Genomic DNA, 15,334 nt, shown 5'->3' on the forward strand with positions numbered 1-15,334 from the left:
CCTTTCTCTCCCTAGTTCTGGCACTCCTCTAACGACTTTTCCTTACTTGATCTTCTCTTAATCCCTGGCAGAAGTCACCTTTACTGGTTTTACAAAGAGCTGCTACAGTGAAGACAGGGATGTCTGCATCATGTCAAATGCTGACCATTTAGACATCATGCCTCTTATCACAGCGGAGACATCAAGGATGTTACATGTCAATGAGAAGGACAAGTTTTACTTTCATCCAGCAAGGTAATATGCTTCATTTTGAACTATCCTTTTCAGTGGTTTGTGAGAAAAAAAAAACAACACCTACAGTTTTGGGACTATCCTCACCTCTGTATCAGTTGTCTTTTTGTATTGTCTTGCAAAGAGTTCAAGCAGTTAGTTTTGACTGGATGTCTACCTGCAGAGCAGTCCCATTCTTTGTCTCTGTTCCTGTCTGGTAAAAATAAGCAAGCTCAGACATCAAACAAACACGCACAGAAAAACTCAAATCCAGAAAAAAAAAGAAAATTTAAAAAATCCCAAACTTAGTTTAGGGCATTTAAAAAAAAAAAAAAAAAAAAAAAAAAAAAAAAGAGGTTCAGAATCCATCCAGGTGCATTTCCAGAGCAATCCTCTTGGATTTCCCCTGTTACTGACACTTGTGTAGCAAAACAAACCTCACATATCCCATTTCTTAAAACTCCATCTTAAGCATCTCTGTCTTCTTAGCCTCGGGTTTCAGAAAATGTCAGGACCTCCAGCCAAAAACCCTGAGATGGAAAATGTCCTTCTGGTCAGGGAAGCGGAGCTTGATTTTTGCCTGCAAGATCACATCAGAAATGTTGATCAGTACCAGGCATGCTGTGAGATGTCAAATGATTGCCAGAACTGCTCTTGCCCAGGGAGAATATCATCTGCGTGTAGAGGATACATGGAGGAGGGAAGGGAGAGCTTCATTTGTGACCTTAAGTCACTTCTGGTTGCAGCGGTTTAAACATACCACATCCAATGGAAACCACATGCCTATTTATTTATTACAACCAATGAACACAATACAGAGGCTATATCAGGAAAGCCTTGAAGTGGCAAAAAAACCCAGCACGGATTCTACTTGCCAGTCAAAAATAATTGGAGGTGTCCCACACTGCTATGTTTAGAGACCCTCCAGCCTTCTGCCAGAATTTTTATTTTATACTATATTTTTGCTTTTTGCTCTGGGCATTCGTTTGCGTGTAGATTTCTGAGACCTGTCCAGCTTGTCAGCTCCCATTACGTTTCACTCTTGTATCCATCCCACAGTACCATGCTTTTAGCGAGCTGCTGATACAGTCCACTGCAAGAGCTGTTGATTTTCAAACATGATGAATGCACATGGATTACTGAATGCTTTCTTAGTAGTCTGGCACACCTCGGAGGGTGATTACATCTCTCAGTGCTCCTCATGCATTATCTGCATGCGTTTATTTTATCCACCTTTATAACTGTTGAGCTTGGTCCAGGCTGTGGCTGCATTGTTCTACTTCAGCATCCTGAAGGGGTGTCTTGATGGATATGTCCTCTCAAAGAGAAGGTGAGCATTGCCTTCGAGCAAGAGAGGAAATAGAAACATTAGGGAATAAGGGAAGACCATGAAGTACTTTCCTTGTCCCACTGGTAGATGTAACCAGCTGAAATACTGGATCTTCTGAAAGATGTTCAAGAATTGAACTAGCTGTCAGGATCAGAGGAGCTATCTTTGTTCTCCACCTCTTTTGAGATGTATTGATTTGGGAATTGGCCCATTTGTTTCTCTGCCCTTACTGTAAATCTCTGCCTGCATCTGTTGGCCACGTTCAAAATATCAATAGTTGGTTTTGGTTTTTTTCCAACCTGAACTCAAGAAATTCCAAGTTTTCTTCAAGACTTAATGTGAATCCATGTAGCAATCTGAAGATGTTTCCATGGACTTTGCTGATTACAAGTCATTGTATCTCATTGTATTTTGTAATAAGAGTGGTATGGCCAGTTGGCTAGTTCCTTTAAGCTGTTTTAAACCTTTATTCAAATTGCAGTTAAAAGCACTTAAGATTCTCAACATGTGATTCAGTTCACTACACTTTAGTGATCAAAAAATCAGGCATGTAATCTAAAGAAGACACTAAACTCATTCTGTAGTCAATAGAGACTCTTGTCTAGGAAATTCTTAATCTCACTTGTACTATATATGTCTCGGGTGAGATGAGTTCCCCTCCAACAAATCTGTCCTGTTTCAGATACCTCCCTCTGTAAAACCAGTCTTTAATGATCTTAGTAAAAATTTATAAGCTTTTCTGTCTGTTTCAAGTGTTTAAACTTACAATTTCCTCCTCAGAGTATATTGATGATAGAATTGGATAAATTTATTCAAAAATTAGATGCGGTTTGCTGAGATATATTGTCATACTGTCCAAAATTAGTTTTGTTCTAGTTTGGACTAATGCTCTGAAACTCTCTAACCTTATTAGTCTTATTTTCAAAGTATGGTTTCATTCAATTCTTAGGATCTGAACCTGTCATTAGAAAGAGAGAAATTGTCTGGGAGACAGAAATTGTCTGGGAGACAGTATTGGTTGAGTAATCACTTAGTACTAGATATGTGTGACTGGGTTATGAAACCCTGAACCAAGCTTAGCTTTGAGGTGAGATCCATGTACACTTCACTTTAAGCCCAGCAAAATGACATTGAACCTCCAAACCTATTTTTTTTATTAGAACATAAATTAGGACAGTAATATTTTCAGACACAGTTCCAAATACCTGGGTACGAAAGAAAAACAACAACCAACAAAATAGGTTTATAAATACATTAATCTTTATGCAGTATTAAAATAAAAATTCTCTTTCAAGTGTGCTTCTGCTCTAGAAATGTTAAGTGGCTCCTTGACCCGCAACAAACTTCTCTGAATTCCTAGAAGTCTCTTTATTTTGTTTCTTCAGGTTATGTTCATACTAACAAATTAAGTAGAGCCAAGGACCTGGCCATCAGAACTTGAGTTATAGCACTCTTCAATGCTTAGCATGGTCATTGGCTTGGCTTTGGCATGAGCCAGCTAACATTGACCCAATCAATGCCATAGTTTGAGAGATGGTCAAGGAATTTTCAAAACCAACCGTCCTGTTTTGAATGCTAAGGGAATTTAACTTTACAGACAAACTGATAGTTTCCCAGACATCAACTATCAGTCGATATGGGAAAAGTATGGGGTCTGAAACTGGCTAACTTGGATAGATGGACCCTCTGTGGCCTGACTGTGAATCTTCTTGCTTGTTCTAGGAGTCTCCAAGCCTTTATTTAAGATGCGTGTCCCATGCTGGGTCCCTCTCATACTTTCTGTCATTTCACCTTGCTTCATACTTTCTTCTGCATAAGCTTAGTTGCACATGGGAAGGTGCAAATTTCGGACCTGTCAGGGGGCTTCCCCATTCCCAAGTGAAGACGTAAGAACAAGGCAAACAGGTACTTTCTGGGCAGTCAGTGCTTTTTAACAAAATATTATGTACAACACAGACCAATCTGTGAGCAAAACTAAACAATCCATCCCCTGCTGGATGTGAAGAGCTTGTGCCACATCAGCACTGCAAACTGAAGCAGAGATATTTCTGGTCACTTAGTGTGATAGAAGCCAATACACATGCTTCACTCAGCACCTACAGATTTCATCTGCCATAGGTCAAAAATTAATGGCATATGGATAGTGATGGTTCCATCACTGTAGTTTCTCTAATCAGGAGAACCAAGAGGGAAGCAAAGGTACCCAAACTGCAACTGTACAACCGGCTCTAAGGACCATGATGTTCCACACTAGCTAAAACAAACCCCAGGGAAGAGATTTGGGGATAGAAGTTATACGGGAAAAAAGATTTTCTCTGTCCAAAACCAGCCAACATTTGGAGAGAGAAGATGTTGGTTTGGGGTTGTGGGTTGTTTTTTGTGTTTGGTTTTTTTTTTTTTTTTTTTTTTCCCCATTTCTATGCAAGCATGCCAAAATATAAATATTGCTGCAGAATTTCTTTGCACGGTATGTCAGATCTCAGCTGATCCGCTTGGGTTTCGTTCATTTTCACTTATTTTCCATTTTTTTCTTTTCTTGGGCATGTGAGTTCACCTAGCAAATATCAAGGTATTGCATGTATATGCAGAACTGTTTGTTGCCAGTGTAAATATATTACAAACAACAGCACTCTTCATAATAACGTTACCTCTCCTACCTGTCAGTGTACAGACCTCTGAAGACACCATGTTCCCTGAAAAGAGATGCAAAGGCTCCAGGAAGGCCCTTTTCAAGGATTTGGATGGAGGTGTCCTGAACCTAGAACCGCCTGTTTCTGTTTTCCCGAAGTCAGAATTTGAATGGACGCAGTTCTACTTGCAAGCTGGTAAGTGCCTGGAGTGTTTGCAAAGTCATGCATACATTTGATCCATGAGGTGTTATTTTACCCCAGGCTTTCACTGAGACCTACAAACTGAGGTTGTGATGGTGGTGGTCCTAGACTGTGATGCCTTCCCAGGATGGAATGCAGTGAATTAGAGTGTATAAATCTGGGAGGCCTCACTGCACAGTTCTGTGTCCATCAGCGCCTCTCTGCCTTCTTGCATAATCATGTCAGCCGGCATCCTTAACCCCTTTAGGGTTTAATTCATTCGTTTTAATACCAGAACAGAACTTACCTGCCCCTTGCGAAGTCCTATGACAGCATTAAGTGAGACATGCCATGTAAATACTATGCAAGTGCAAAATAATAACAAATTGGCCCAGTGAGTATTTTCACCCATATCCCACTGAGGAGATAATCAAGATGAAAACCCACTCCAGAAGTTTAAAGACCCCTCTCTCTGGTTTAAAAAGGCCCATTCTGCTCACTAACCACTTTCTGAAGGTTCACACAGCAAGGCTCCGTTCTCCTCCTGATTAAAGCTCTGCTCTCTGATTCCAAATAAACTCCTTAATTACAATTAGCGTTTCCTGCGCCTGCTGCTGATGGCGGCCCTTTTGCTGAAAAAGCGCATCATTTGTGACTCCAGCGGTATGGGAGGCTGATGGAAGGAACTGTAATTAATCCTGTTTTCCACCCCGCTCCAAAACTGATTAAACATAAGAACTTTAATTTTTAAACAAAATGTCTAATGTGTACCCAGGACGGGCTTTTCCTCTAAGGATCCCACTCTAACTGGCTACTTACAGGGCTGATTAATGTGTTGTCTAGATGCAAACACACTGTTTTTTACTCTACTTTTTCTGCCCCGATTAGGAATCCCATGAAGTGCTAATACCCCAGCAGTAGTGCCGCTGGGCACCAGCATATTTATGCATGTATACAGAACCTGGATTTTATTTAGACTCACACCATTTTTAGGACACCCTGGCACACAGTCATAGGGATGCCAGGAATCCCTACTATCTACAGTGCACTGACTGCAACCTGCACTCCACGGGGTTTATCTCCTTGTGTAATGAAGACGACAGCATATGGTAAATGCTGCCTGCCTCTGAGGCTCTAACGAAAACGTCGTGTTTTCTTCTTGTTGCCCAAATATTTTTCCACCTCCCTTCAAAACTCTGTGTTAAATTCTTCTGTATTTCTCATTCTGACCTGCAGTTCCTTTCCTCTTCAGGTTGACATTTGGAAAGACACAGCCTGATGTTAAGGTGAATTCATAGTCATCTTCCATTCCCTATTCCCTACTTCTTGAACGTTTAGTGCTGAGTATTTTGCACAGTGCAATGCAGGCTCCCACACTAGAAAAATAATAGAAAATGCTCGCCTCTCCTGCTCCCACAAATCTTCTGGGGGCCAGATTCCCCCTTGGCATGACAGTGCTTCAAGGCCAGTGAAGACGGTGGTGTTATGATAGTGTTGATCAGAATTTGGCCCTCAGAGTTCTGCCTTTCCTGAATTCAGATGAGCATTTGGTACTCACGTTATCTGGGTGGTCAAAATCTGCCTGCTGCATATCCACGTGGTACGCTGTTAAACCTGAATATTCTGACCACCTCCAGCACCTTCAGCAGAGAACTGCAATGTGGTGGTTAGTGCTTTGCTAGCCTAACTAACCACAGAAACAGCAGACAGTTTTTTTAGATACACAACATCCTTGTCACTTCCACAGTTCAGGGACACAAATTTTTTTGAGACTCAAAAGCTCTGGCTTTCCACATCCTCTTAATTACATCTTTATACAGACGCATAGATATATATATTCCTTTTAACCTTCTAGTTTGGACAATCAGCTTGAAATTATTGGCCCTCAGCCATTTCTAGATATTCTGATTATTCCAGGGGGAACAAACCAAAACACTCAGTATACTTCAGGGATACAAAATCCAGAAATATGTTCTCTCAGAAGAATACGATAGGGAAGAGATTGTGAGAGCCATAACTGGGGCACAGGGGATCATTCAGTATGATACTAATGCTCCTGAATTCACATGATGTATTTTACTGAAGACACAATCAATATAGAATATACGTAATATACTATTTGTGTATATATATATACATACATGTGTGCGTGTGTGCCAAAGGGAAGGATGGACTACTTGGCTTCCTGAGTTCCGCCCACTGCAGATGGGCAGCAGCAAGCCATGCAAGGTATAGTTCGTGATCTACTCTTTTTTCTTTTGTCTTAACTGTGTGCCTGATCTTTTACCTGCTGTGTTAGCTATCTGGGTCGTAGATCAGGTCTTTTTATTGTGTCTTTCTGTAGAAACAGAGTTTTTCACGTTAAACCTGAAGTTTTTGTTTTCTGGATAAACCACAGAATTCAGAAAAAAAAAAAAAAAAACAAAAACAAAACATGAGGGAACAGATCCAAGATTTTTGTTATTATTATTTCTACTAAAAGAAAAAAGAGCAACAACAAAAGTGGTTTTGAGTCAAACAAAGCATAATTGTTTTTTAATCTAAGGGTACTTTTTGATCTTTTTTTTTTTTTTCTTTTAAATATAATGTTGTACAAGTTTAGAATGAAATGTTTTCTAACCCCCCTACTCCCTAAATAATTTATGAGGAACTTCCATAGTAACATTTTTCAAATTATCCAAAATAATTTAATGAGTTTAACATGAATTCGTAATTATTTTAATCTCTTTGAGCTGCCATTTTTGGATGACAAAATGTTTTTCTCCCCAAACTCATCTTTATACCAAACCTCTTACAAAAGAGCTTGGGGCCAGGCCTGGAGCATGAAATGGTACCACGATACAGGAAATACAAGAATCACAAGCTGTAGAGCAGAATTAGCTATAGACATAAGTGTGTCTAACTGAGGGATGAAGGATAAGTGAAGAGTTTGTGTACTCAACTGCTTTCTGTGTCCAGGTTAAAACCCCTACTTCACAGAGGAGAGCTGATACAACCATCATTCTGTAGTTAAAGTTTCAACCATTTGCTGTCTATCTGCAACATTTATAGGACTCTGTTATCATATTGCCACACATCTGTAATCTGACAACTATAGGCTCCCAGAGACATTGAAGTTCATTGTTTTCCCTGAGGAAATGTAGCTGAGGACCAGAGGCGGGTAGAAGATTCATCTGACCCCACTTCCACTGCCTCCAGTGTCCTCTCTAGTGAACAAAGAGAGATTGACACCTTAAGGAAAGAAGTTAGGTGGATGTCTGAGAGATGAAACCGAGTCTTAGACTAGAGCCTGCAGACACACATGTTTTCTTCCTGCTGGCAGATACATTCTAGGCATTTTTAAAAGAAATTTGGGCTGAATAATCGTAGAATCATAGAACAGCGCAGATTGGAAGGGACCTCAGAAGATCATCTGGTCTAACTCTCTATGGGGAAAGGATCCTAGGTAAAGTTATATAGCACCCTGTCCAATTGCATCTTGAAAACCTTCAGTGATGGAGACTCTACCACATTCCTGCAGAGGTTGTTCCAGTGAATTATTGTTCTCACTGTATAAAATTTATTTCTTATACTGAGATGAGTCCTCTCCTGGTGCAAATAGTATTTGTTGCTCCTTGTCTTCTCCATATGTCTCCTTGTGAAGAAAGAGCCTTTATCCTCTTTGTTGCTTTCCTTTAAGTACTGGAATACTGTGATGGGATCCCCCCTGACCCTTCTCTTTTCCAGGGAGAAAAGACCTAACTCCTTCAGCCTTTCCCCATAGGACAGGTTCTCCAGCACTGATCACCCTTTGGCCTTCCTTTCGATCCTCTCCAGTCCATCTGCATCTTTTTTGAACTGTGGGGACCAGAACTGGACACTGTACTCCAGGTGTAGCTTGACAAGCTCTGAGTAGAGTGAGATAATCAAGTCTCTATGTCTACTACCAATACCTCTGTGGTTACAGCCCAGGATCTGATTTGCCGTTCAGCAGCACACTGCTAACTGATGTTTAACTTGTTGATCCCTTTCAGCATAGCTGCTCCCCAGCCACATAGATCCTAGCCTGTACTGGGCTGTTTGGTTAGAGGTGCAGGACTTTGCACTTGTCTTTTTTAAACTTCATACAGTTCTTGCTAACCCACTCTTCCAGCCTGTCCAGGTCTCTCTATAAGATGGCTCTCCCTTCTGATGTGTACACTTCAACAACCACTTCAGTGTCATCAAGCAAATTTAGTGAGGGTGCTTTCAACCCCATCATCCAGCTCATTGATGAAGATATTGAATAGCGTGGGACGCATTATCGATCCTTGGGGCATAAAGAAACTAACGTGAATATTAAATTGTCGCCCATGTCAGTGACTTAATTTAGTGATGAAGTGACTAAGAAAAGCAGAAATCAGTATTTGGTAATAGGTATTTGCTTGGCTCCGTGCAGCCAGATACTGAGCATCAGTAACTTAACAACCTGTTTGTCTTCTTTTATCCTGATTTGTAGGAGAAATATTACGATGGGACTATAGCTGGAGAAAAGGGAATTTGGGGAGGGCAACAAAGAAAGGAAATGGCTATCAAAAAATCCGTCTGCCAGTATCTATACTTGCAGGATTGTTTTTCCCCCTTGTTAGAGGGGACAATATGACTCTCGCTTTCCAAATGAACCCAAAAGATTGCAACTCGCTATGTTGGTCTTTAATCTTGGCTAATATTTACAGTCAAACAATAGACTATGAGGATTCCAGATGTCAGAGCTTTACAGCACGAAAGCAGGTTGGCATCCCAGACACTACTGAATTCTTCAGGATAGGTACCTCTGAGTGTTCATATTCATGCAGGCAGAGATCCAGCCCCCAGTGATCTTGTCCACATCCAAAAGTGAGTCCTTCTGATTCTTATTCCTCCCCTTTATCATGGCTTCAGATTTGGCCACTGTTTCATTATAATTCAGAGATTCCAAGAGGACTCCCATGCTAGATTCTAAAGAGGTGCAGAAAGATCCTTAGGTTTGCATGAGAGAAATTTGATGGGTAAACGATGGAGTCTCTGTTCTACTTACTTTTACTCTTCAGAGTAATTCTGATGTACTGAAGGATTATGAAATACTGGGCTATAAGTTTTACCTATTGTGCAATTTATTCTTCCTGTTGTTAAAATGGGCTCCTTGCATTTCCTGTGAATAACTGGGTTTTTCTTCTACCTTATGTTAGTAAAACCTGGCACCTCCTTGTAAATTCTTTGGATACAGAATCATAGAATGACAGAACCATCTAGGTTGGAAAAGACCTTGAAGATCATCCAGTCCAACCATTAACCTCACACTGACAGTTCCCAGCTCCACCAGATCCCTCAGCGCTGTGTCGACTCTACTCTTAAACCCCTCCAGGGATGGGGACTCCACCACCTCCCTGGGCAGCCCATTCCAACGCCCAACAACCCCTTCTGCAAAGAAATGCTTCCTAATAGCCAGTCTAAACCTTCTCTGGTGCAGCTTGAGGCCATTCCCTCTTGTTCTCTTGCTTATTACTTGGTTCAAGAGACTCACTCCCCCTCTCTGCACCCTCCTGTCAGGGAGCTGTAGAGGGCCAGGAGGTCTCCCCTCAGCCTCCTCTTCTCCAGACTGAACCCCCCCAGTTCCCCCAGCCACTCCCCAGCAGACCTGTGCTCCAGACCCTGCCCCAGCTCCGTTGCCCTTCTCTGGCCACGCTCGAGTCATTCAACGGCCTTTTTGGGGTGAGGGGCCCTAAACTGAACCCAGTAATTGAGGTGCACCCTCACCAGTGCCGAGCACAGGGGTAAGATCCCTTCCTTGTCCCAGTACGGTACAGTAGATACAGTAGAAGTATCAGTGAAATTTAGGTCTGCAATACCCCTGTGGGATAGGCATGTATTTTGACACTAGTTTCCCAAGCAGAGGACAGAATTTTTGACTTGCCCAAGGTCAGTCACTGAATTAATGCACATCCTTCCAAAACCTGACAGCCAGACTCTTAATCTAAAAGCACCCCACTCTGCTTAAGCAAGTTGAACAGTATGGTTTTATTAACTAGAATCAGCCCAAAATGTATTTTGCATATGACTTTTTTATTAAAAAAAATGCCTGAAGCAATTTTTTTGAACTTCACCAAACATTTGAATTCTGACTATAGTTTTAAACAAAAAAAAATTTCCCAAACTTATTATTTAATTATTTATTATTTTTACTGCCACTACTAGTACTATTCCTACTACTACTCCTATTATTATTATTTTTAAAACTGAAGAAGTATTTTATTTTTCAAAAATTGAGTCAGATTTAGTGGGAACCTATTGATGAGAGGATTAGCATGTTGTGGACAATTATCTTTTTATCTGACCAACAGAAAACTGAGACTACATTTTCCTATGTTGTTTTCAGTCTAGACAAATCTGAACCTTGCTTGCTCTCTAGGGGTAATCAGTACATTTTCTAGATCATAAAAAGGTAGATGTTTCATATGTAAATGGTTGTCTGAAGCAACTTGCACAGACATTTAAACACTTGATTTAGTCAACAGCTATTGTAAAAACTGTTTGAAAGATTATGTATCATCGAAGTCAAATGTCTTAAATGAATATTCAGAAGTCTACTTGTTTCATCAGAAATAAGATAAAATGTCAGATCTAAATATAAACAATCCAAAATTCCCAGGGATGTGGATCTAGGATCTTTCTACAATCCTCTTTATTCTGGTAATTTTTATTATTAAATAAAATTCTCAAGTAATAGTTAAGGAAGAGCATATTTTTGATACACAGGCTGCCAATATAATTTAGGGCTAAAGCTGTGTGAAAATGTTGCACCATGTATATTTAATATTACCAGGACTATGATTAGGCACACCTGCTATGCATAATCATGTGTAGTAATTAAAAGATGTTTGAGAAGAGAATGCAGGTTTGGTAGATTTCAAGGAATGAAACAGATGCAATATTGGCCTGAAACTTTTTGTTTTTTTTCTCTGAAGTTTTTGTTGTTGTTGTTCACAGATAGAAATTTCCTTTTTCTTCAATAAATGGCCCATGCGAAATGGGTTGAAAGTGGCAGTGGAGGACATTAAAAGAACTTATACCAAGTTATTGTTTTATAAAACCAAAATCTAATATAATCAGAAAATCCCTGTGACTTTTGCTTATTTTTTTCTGAAAACACATCCCTGGTAAAGATTTCAGCAGAAATCTTAACTAATAAGAGACCAAAGTCAACAACAAGGTTGGGAGGATTTTTTTTTTTATGCTCGTGGGAGAACAAGGTCTAAAGTAAACCAAAGGGAAAATAAGTTATTTTTGTTTCTTTGGTACCTGTGTGGTGTCTCATCAGGTGTGAGATGGCTGACCCTGCTGAACTAAAGACTCAGCTCTGTGACCTGGGGGCAGTGTGACAGAGCGAGGGACATCTCCGGGTGGTGAATCCACCAGTTGGGAAAGAAGGCCCGCAGTTCATCTGGGGGCCACTGTGAGATTGTGATTTAGTGGACAGCTCTGCCAAGGCAAAATACTCCTCTGCGTAATTTGTTTTGTTAAATCATGGAGGAATAGACCGGAGTTGAGATCTGGTAAACTAGGTCAGGATTGGAGCTGATGGGGCCATATGACATTACCACTTTGAAATCATATAAATGACTTTCCCTCAAACTCATCCGTATCTCAACCTCTAATAAATAGCTATTTTCCTTTTTCAGGGATGCTATTTCCTTAATTCTGAAGCTAGAATATAGGATGAATGACATTGTTCATTTTCCGTGCAATCAGTACAGAGAAATGCACATATATAATATATACACACATATATATACAAAGGTATAAGCCTATCAGACTTTATCTTCTTGTTCCCATGGAGATCATCAAATGCTTTTCTCGTGATGAATCCAAAAAACCTTCATCAAAGCCATTCATTTGAACGTTTAATGGGGTTTATCTTTTTGTACCACCCTTTCTACTTTTTTTTCTAAACTTCTCAGGTACTTTTAAACAGGCATGCACCGGTGTTCAGCTGCACAAAATGGAAAATATGTGTATGTATCTATTAGGAATAATGAAATTTGGAAAAAGTGATTACAAAGTCAGGTCTCTGACTATGAGAGATAACCTTGGCCCTTAGGATAGCAATTCTTATTGAAGACGTGCCAGCAAATAGTTCACACCTACAGTTGCTATCAGAAATTCTTGGCTTCTCCTTTTAACCTTAATCCCTGAGGATAAACCAACTGAACTCCTGTATTTAAGAAGCTATTTAGAAAAACGACACCATTTTTAGAGTTTGTGAAATCTCAGAGAGCCCATTTGTTTCCCTTTGAGCTAAAAAATAGCTCAGTGCCCCCAAAACACCACATCACCTTCATTTAGGAGTCTAGTTACGGATTTGATATCCACCTCTCTATCTTTCTGTATATAAATGTTGTTTGCGACCCAAGCATAAGCTTTTTTATCATCACTGATGTGATGAGGCTACTATTTCAGGGTAGTGGTTCTCCGTTGTGATTTATAAAGCGTTGGTGGTCCATGAAACCTGAGTAATGGATGCACACATCACTCATAGATTAATTAGAAGCCTGACAGTTAAAGGTGAAAAGAATCATTAGGCATCTGGAAAACAGAAGCTATGGAGAACGGCTGGCAAAGTTGGGTGGTTCAGGATTGAAGAGATGGATGTGAGATTTAAGAACTGCCTCCAAAAATATGGAAGACTGCTGTGGAGTAGAGAGAAATAAATTGCTCTCCAAGTCTGTAGAATCAGAAATAAGGGGCTCAAATTTTGCCAAGATAATTTTAGATGTAGGGGAGGAGATGTTAGAATAAAGACAGCACAACACTGGAGTAGCTTGCCTGGTTGGGATGCAGAGTCCCCGTCAGTGGAAGTTGTACAAACATCCTTAGATTGTCCAGATAGAGCTGATCTTTTCCTGAGGAGGGAGGATCAAATAACTCCAGAAGGTCCTTTCTGGACCGATTTCACTACTCTGTAAGGATGTTCAGTGGTCTGCAGGAACCTTTGAGGTCTGACAGTGACTTATATGTCCAAAAGCCAGGGTGATATAGTAGGAAGGTCTGGTAATTAGGACTTTCTAAATACTTTTGATGAAGACAAAGAGTGACGACTAGGGAGGTAATTAGTGCAGAGAGATTCTTTCCCAACCCATGCACTTGGTCCCTCTCAGCCAGTCTGCCTGTTCTTGTGGAATGCTAATGGGCTTGGGAGGCTGTGCAATATCTAAGTGTGGAGGTTAGTCCTGATTTGAGGAAAAAAGACTCTACAACTCGAATAGAGTTATAAAGTAGGTATATTTACTCTGGCCAGGGTGCAAGGGGATTTCTCCACAAAGCTTGCAGACCCACCACACATTTTACCAAAACTTACAGAGTGCGGATATCCATATTCCTTGGGTTACATAACACAAACATACATATGCATGAGTAGGGCGGGGTTAGTTCGAAAGGCTGATGTCAGCAGTTGATGTTCTCTTTGCACCTGCCCATTGACTCCTGGTGGGCGTCTTCGGGGGTCTTTGGGAGGAAGGCTCGTAGTCTTTCTCACCCTGTTTTTTTCCCCGGAGCATGCACAGATTCTCTTGGCCAATTTCTTGAATAACAAGAGTGGTTTTCAGGCGGTTTACTCATTCTATCTTATCTAAGAGAACCAATAGAACTTCTACCATCCATACATGGCTATATTTACTCATTACCAACACTCCAACTAGTTAGAGCCAACTGTTCCTCAAGGACAAAATCATAATATTTTGCTGAACATTGTAGTCCTTGGTAGATTTTCACAGTGAACTGCTTTGTTTTGATGAACACAGCAGTCCTTGGTAAAATTCCACAGAACAGTCCGGGCAAGCAGGATTTTTAGCAATATTAAAAAAAATACTATAAGTAATACTATAACTTGCTATAAGTAAGTAAATAAGTTACTAAGCAGTTTTCTATAAGTAAATAAATCTCAAAACGAGTAATCATTTCTCTGTAGCCGTCCCACGGAAAATGTTGTACAGAGTCTGAACCAAAGTGAGGCAGGTTCTTTACCTTGGACCCTTCTCAAAGCTCAGTACCTCAGACATGCCTTTTTTCCCTGACGTAGTTTCACTCTTATTTATCATCCCTACTTCAGTGATGCCCACGGATCTGAGTCAGTAAATGGGTTTTGTTACTACTAGATACCATCCACCAACTTTTTTAGTACCTTCTGGAAGAAGATGCTGATATTAATAGTCAACCCAGAAGGCTTCAGGAGAAACAGAGGAAAGTGGAGAAGTGAGCTGCTCCAGAGTGAGTCAGGGAGAGCTGAGGACAGCAGCCTACATGGTACAGCCTCTCTAGGTTTGATGGCTGTTACCTTTAAGGAGACAAGATGGCTGTGTTTACGCAATTAAAAAAAAAAAAAAAAAAAAAAAAAGTGAATTGCATCCTGCAAGTATAACTATATTATTTTCCTTAGATCTTAGAGGCATATCTATAATCCAGCCAAACTGCTGAGTGTTAGTTTGCAGAGCTTTACAGGGAAGCCTTGCATTTTGCAACAATTAATTCTGCAGAGGAAGCAGCCTGTTTAAAGACGCCTGCAGCAGGTCACTAAAATATGTGTTGTTTTTCAAGGCCACCAGACACACAGTTGGCTAGGTTGGCTAATAACAAACAACAATGCAAAAACCCGGCCTCATGGGGTTTGCAGGAAGAAAGGATGAGAAATAAAATGAATAATGCTTACCTGCTAGGGGTGGGTGAAGACTATAATTGTTTAGCCCCCAGCAGATCCCTGCAAGGGTTAAAAATGACAAAGATATTAGTTGGTGACTGCTAAGATTGTTGGTTTGAAGCTCTGGGCAAAACAGAGACTGTTATTTACCGGACTTGGTCGATTTACTTCTTAATGCAATAATGACCTGTGAAATGAAACGTGAGCTAGACAATTGTTCCTCATTGTTTCCAGTAAAACATCCTTTCATACCCCATTAAACCACCATTAATTCCATTTGAAAGAGAAGCAGGCACA

General features: G+C 40.4%; 1 protein-coding gene across 1 annotated transcript in view; it reads left to right on the forward strand.

Annotated features, from left to right (window-relative positions):
* Window positions 1–15,334, forward strand: part of PKHD1 (PKHD1 ciliary IPT domain containing fibrocystin/polyductin) — a 269,426-nt gene that overhangs the window by 191,357 nt on the left and 62,735 nt on the right. Inside the window, exons 57-58 of the mRNA XM_074921569.1 lie at window positions 72–234; window positions 4,205–4,365. Coding sequence (XP_074777670.1) covers window positions 72–234; window positions 4,205–4,365 — 324 coding nt within the window. The remainder of the gene's footprint in view (window positions 1–71; window positions 235–4,204; window positions 4,366–15,334) is intronic.

This window comes from Athene noctua, chromosome 1 (assembly GCF_965140245.1).
Source record: "Athene noctua chromosome 1, bAthNoc1.hap1.1, whole genome shotgun sequence".
Taxonomy (NCBI): Eukaryota; Metazoa; Chordata; class Aves; order Strigiformes; family Strigidae; genus Athene; species Athene noctua.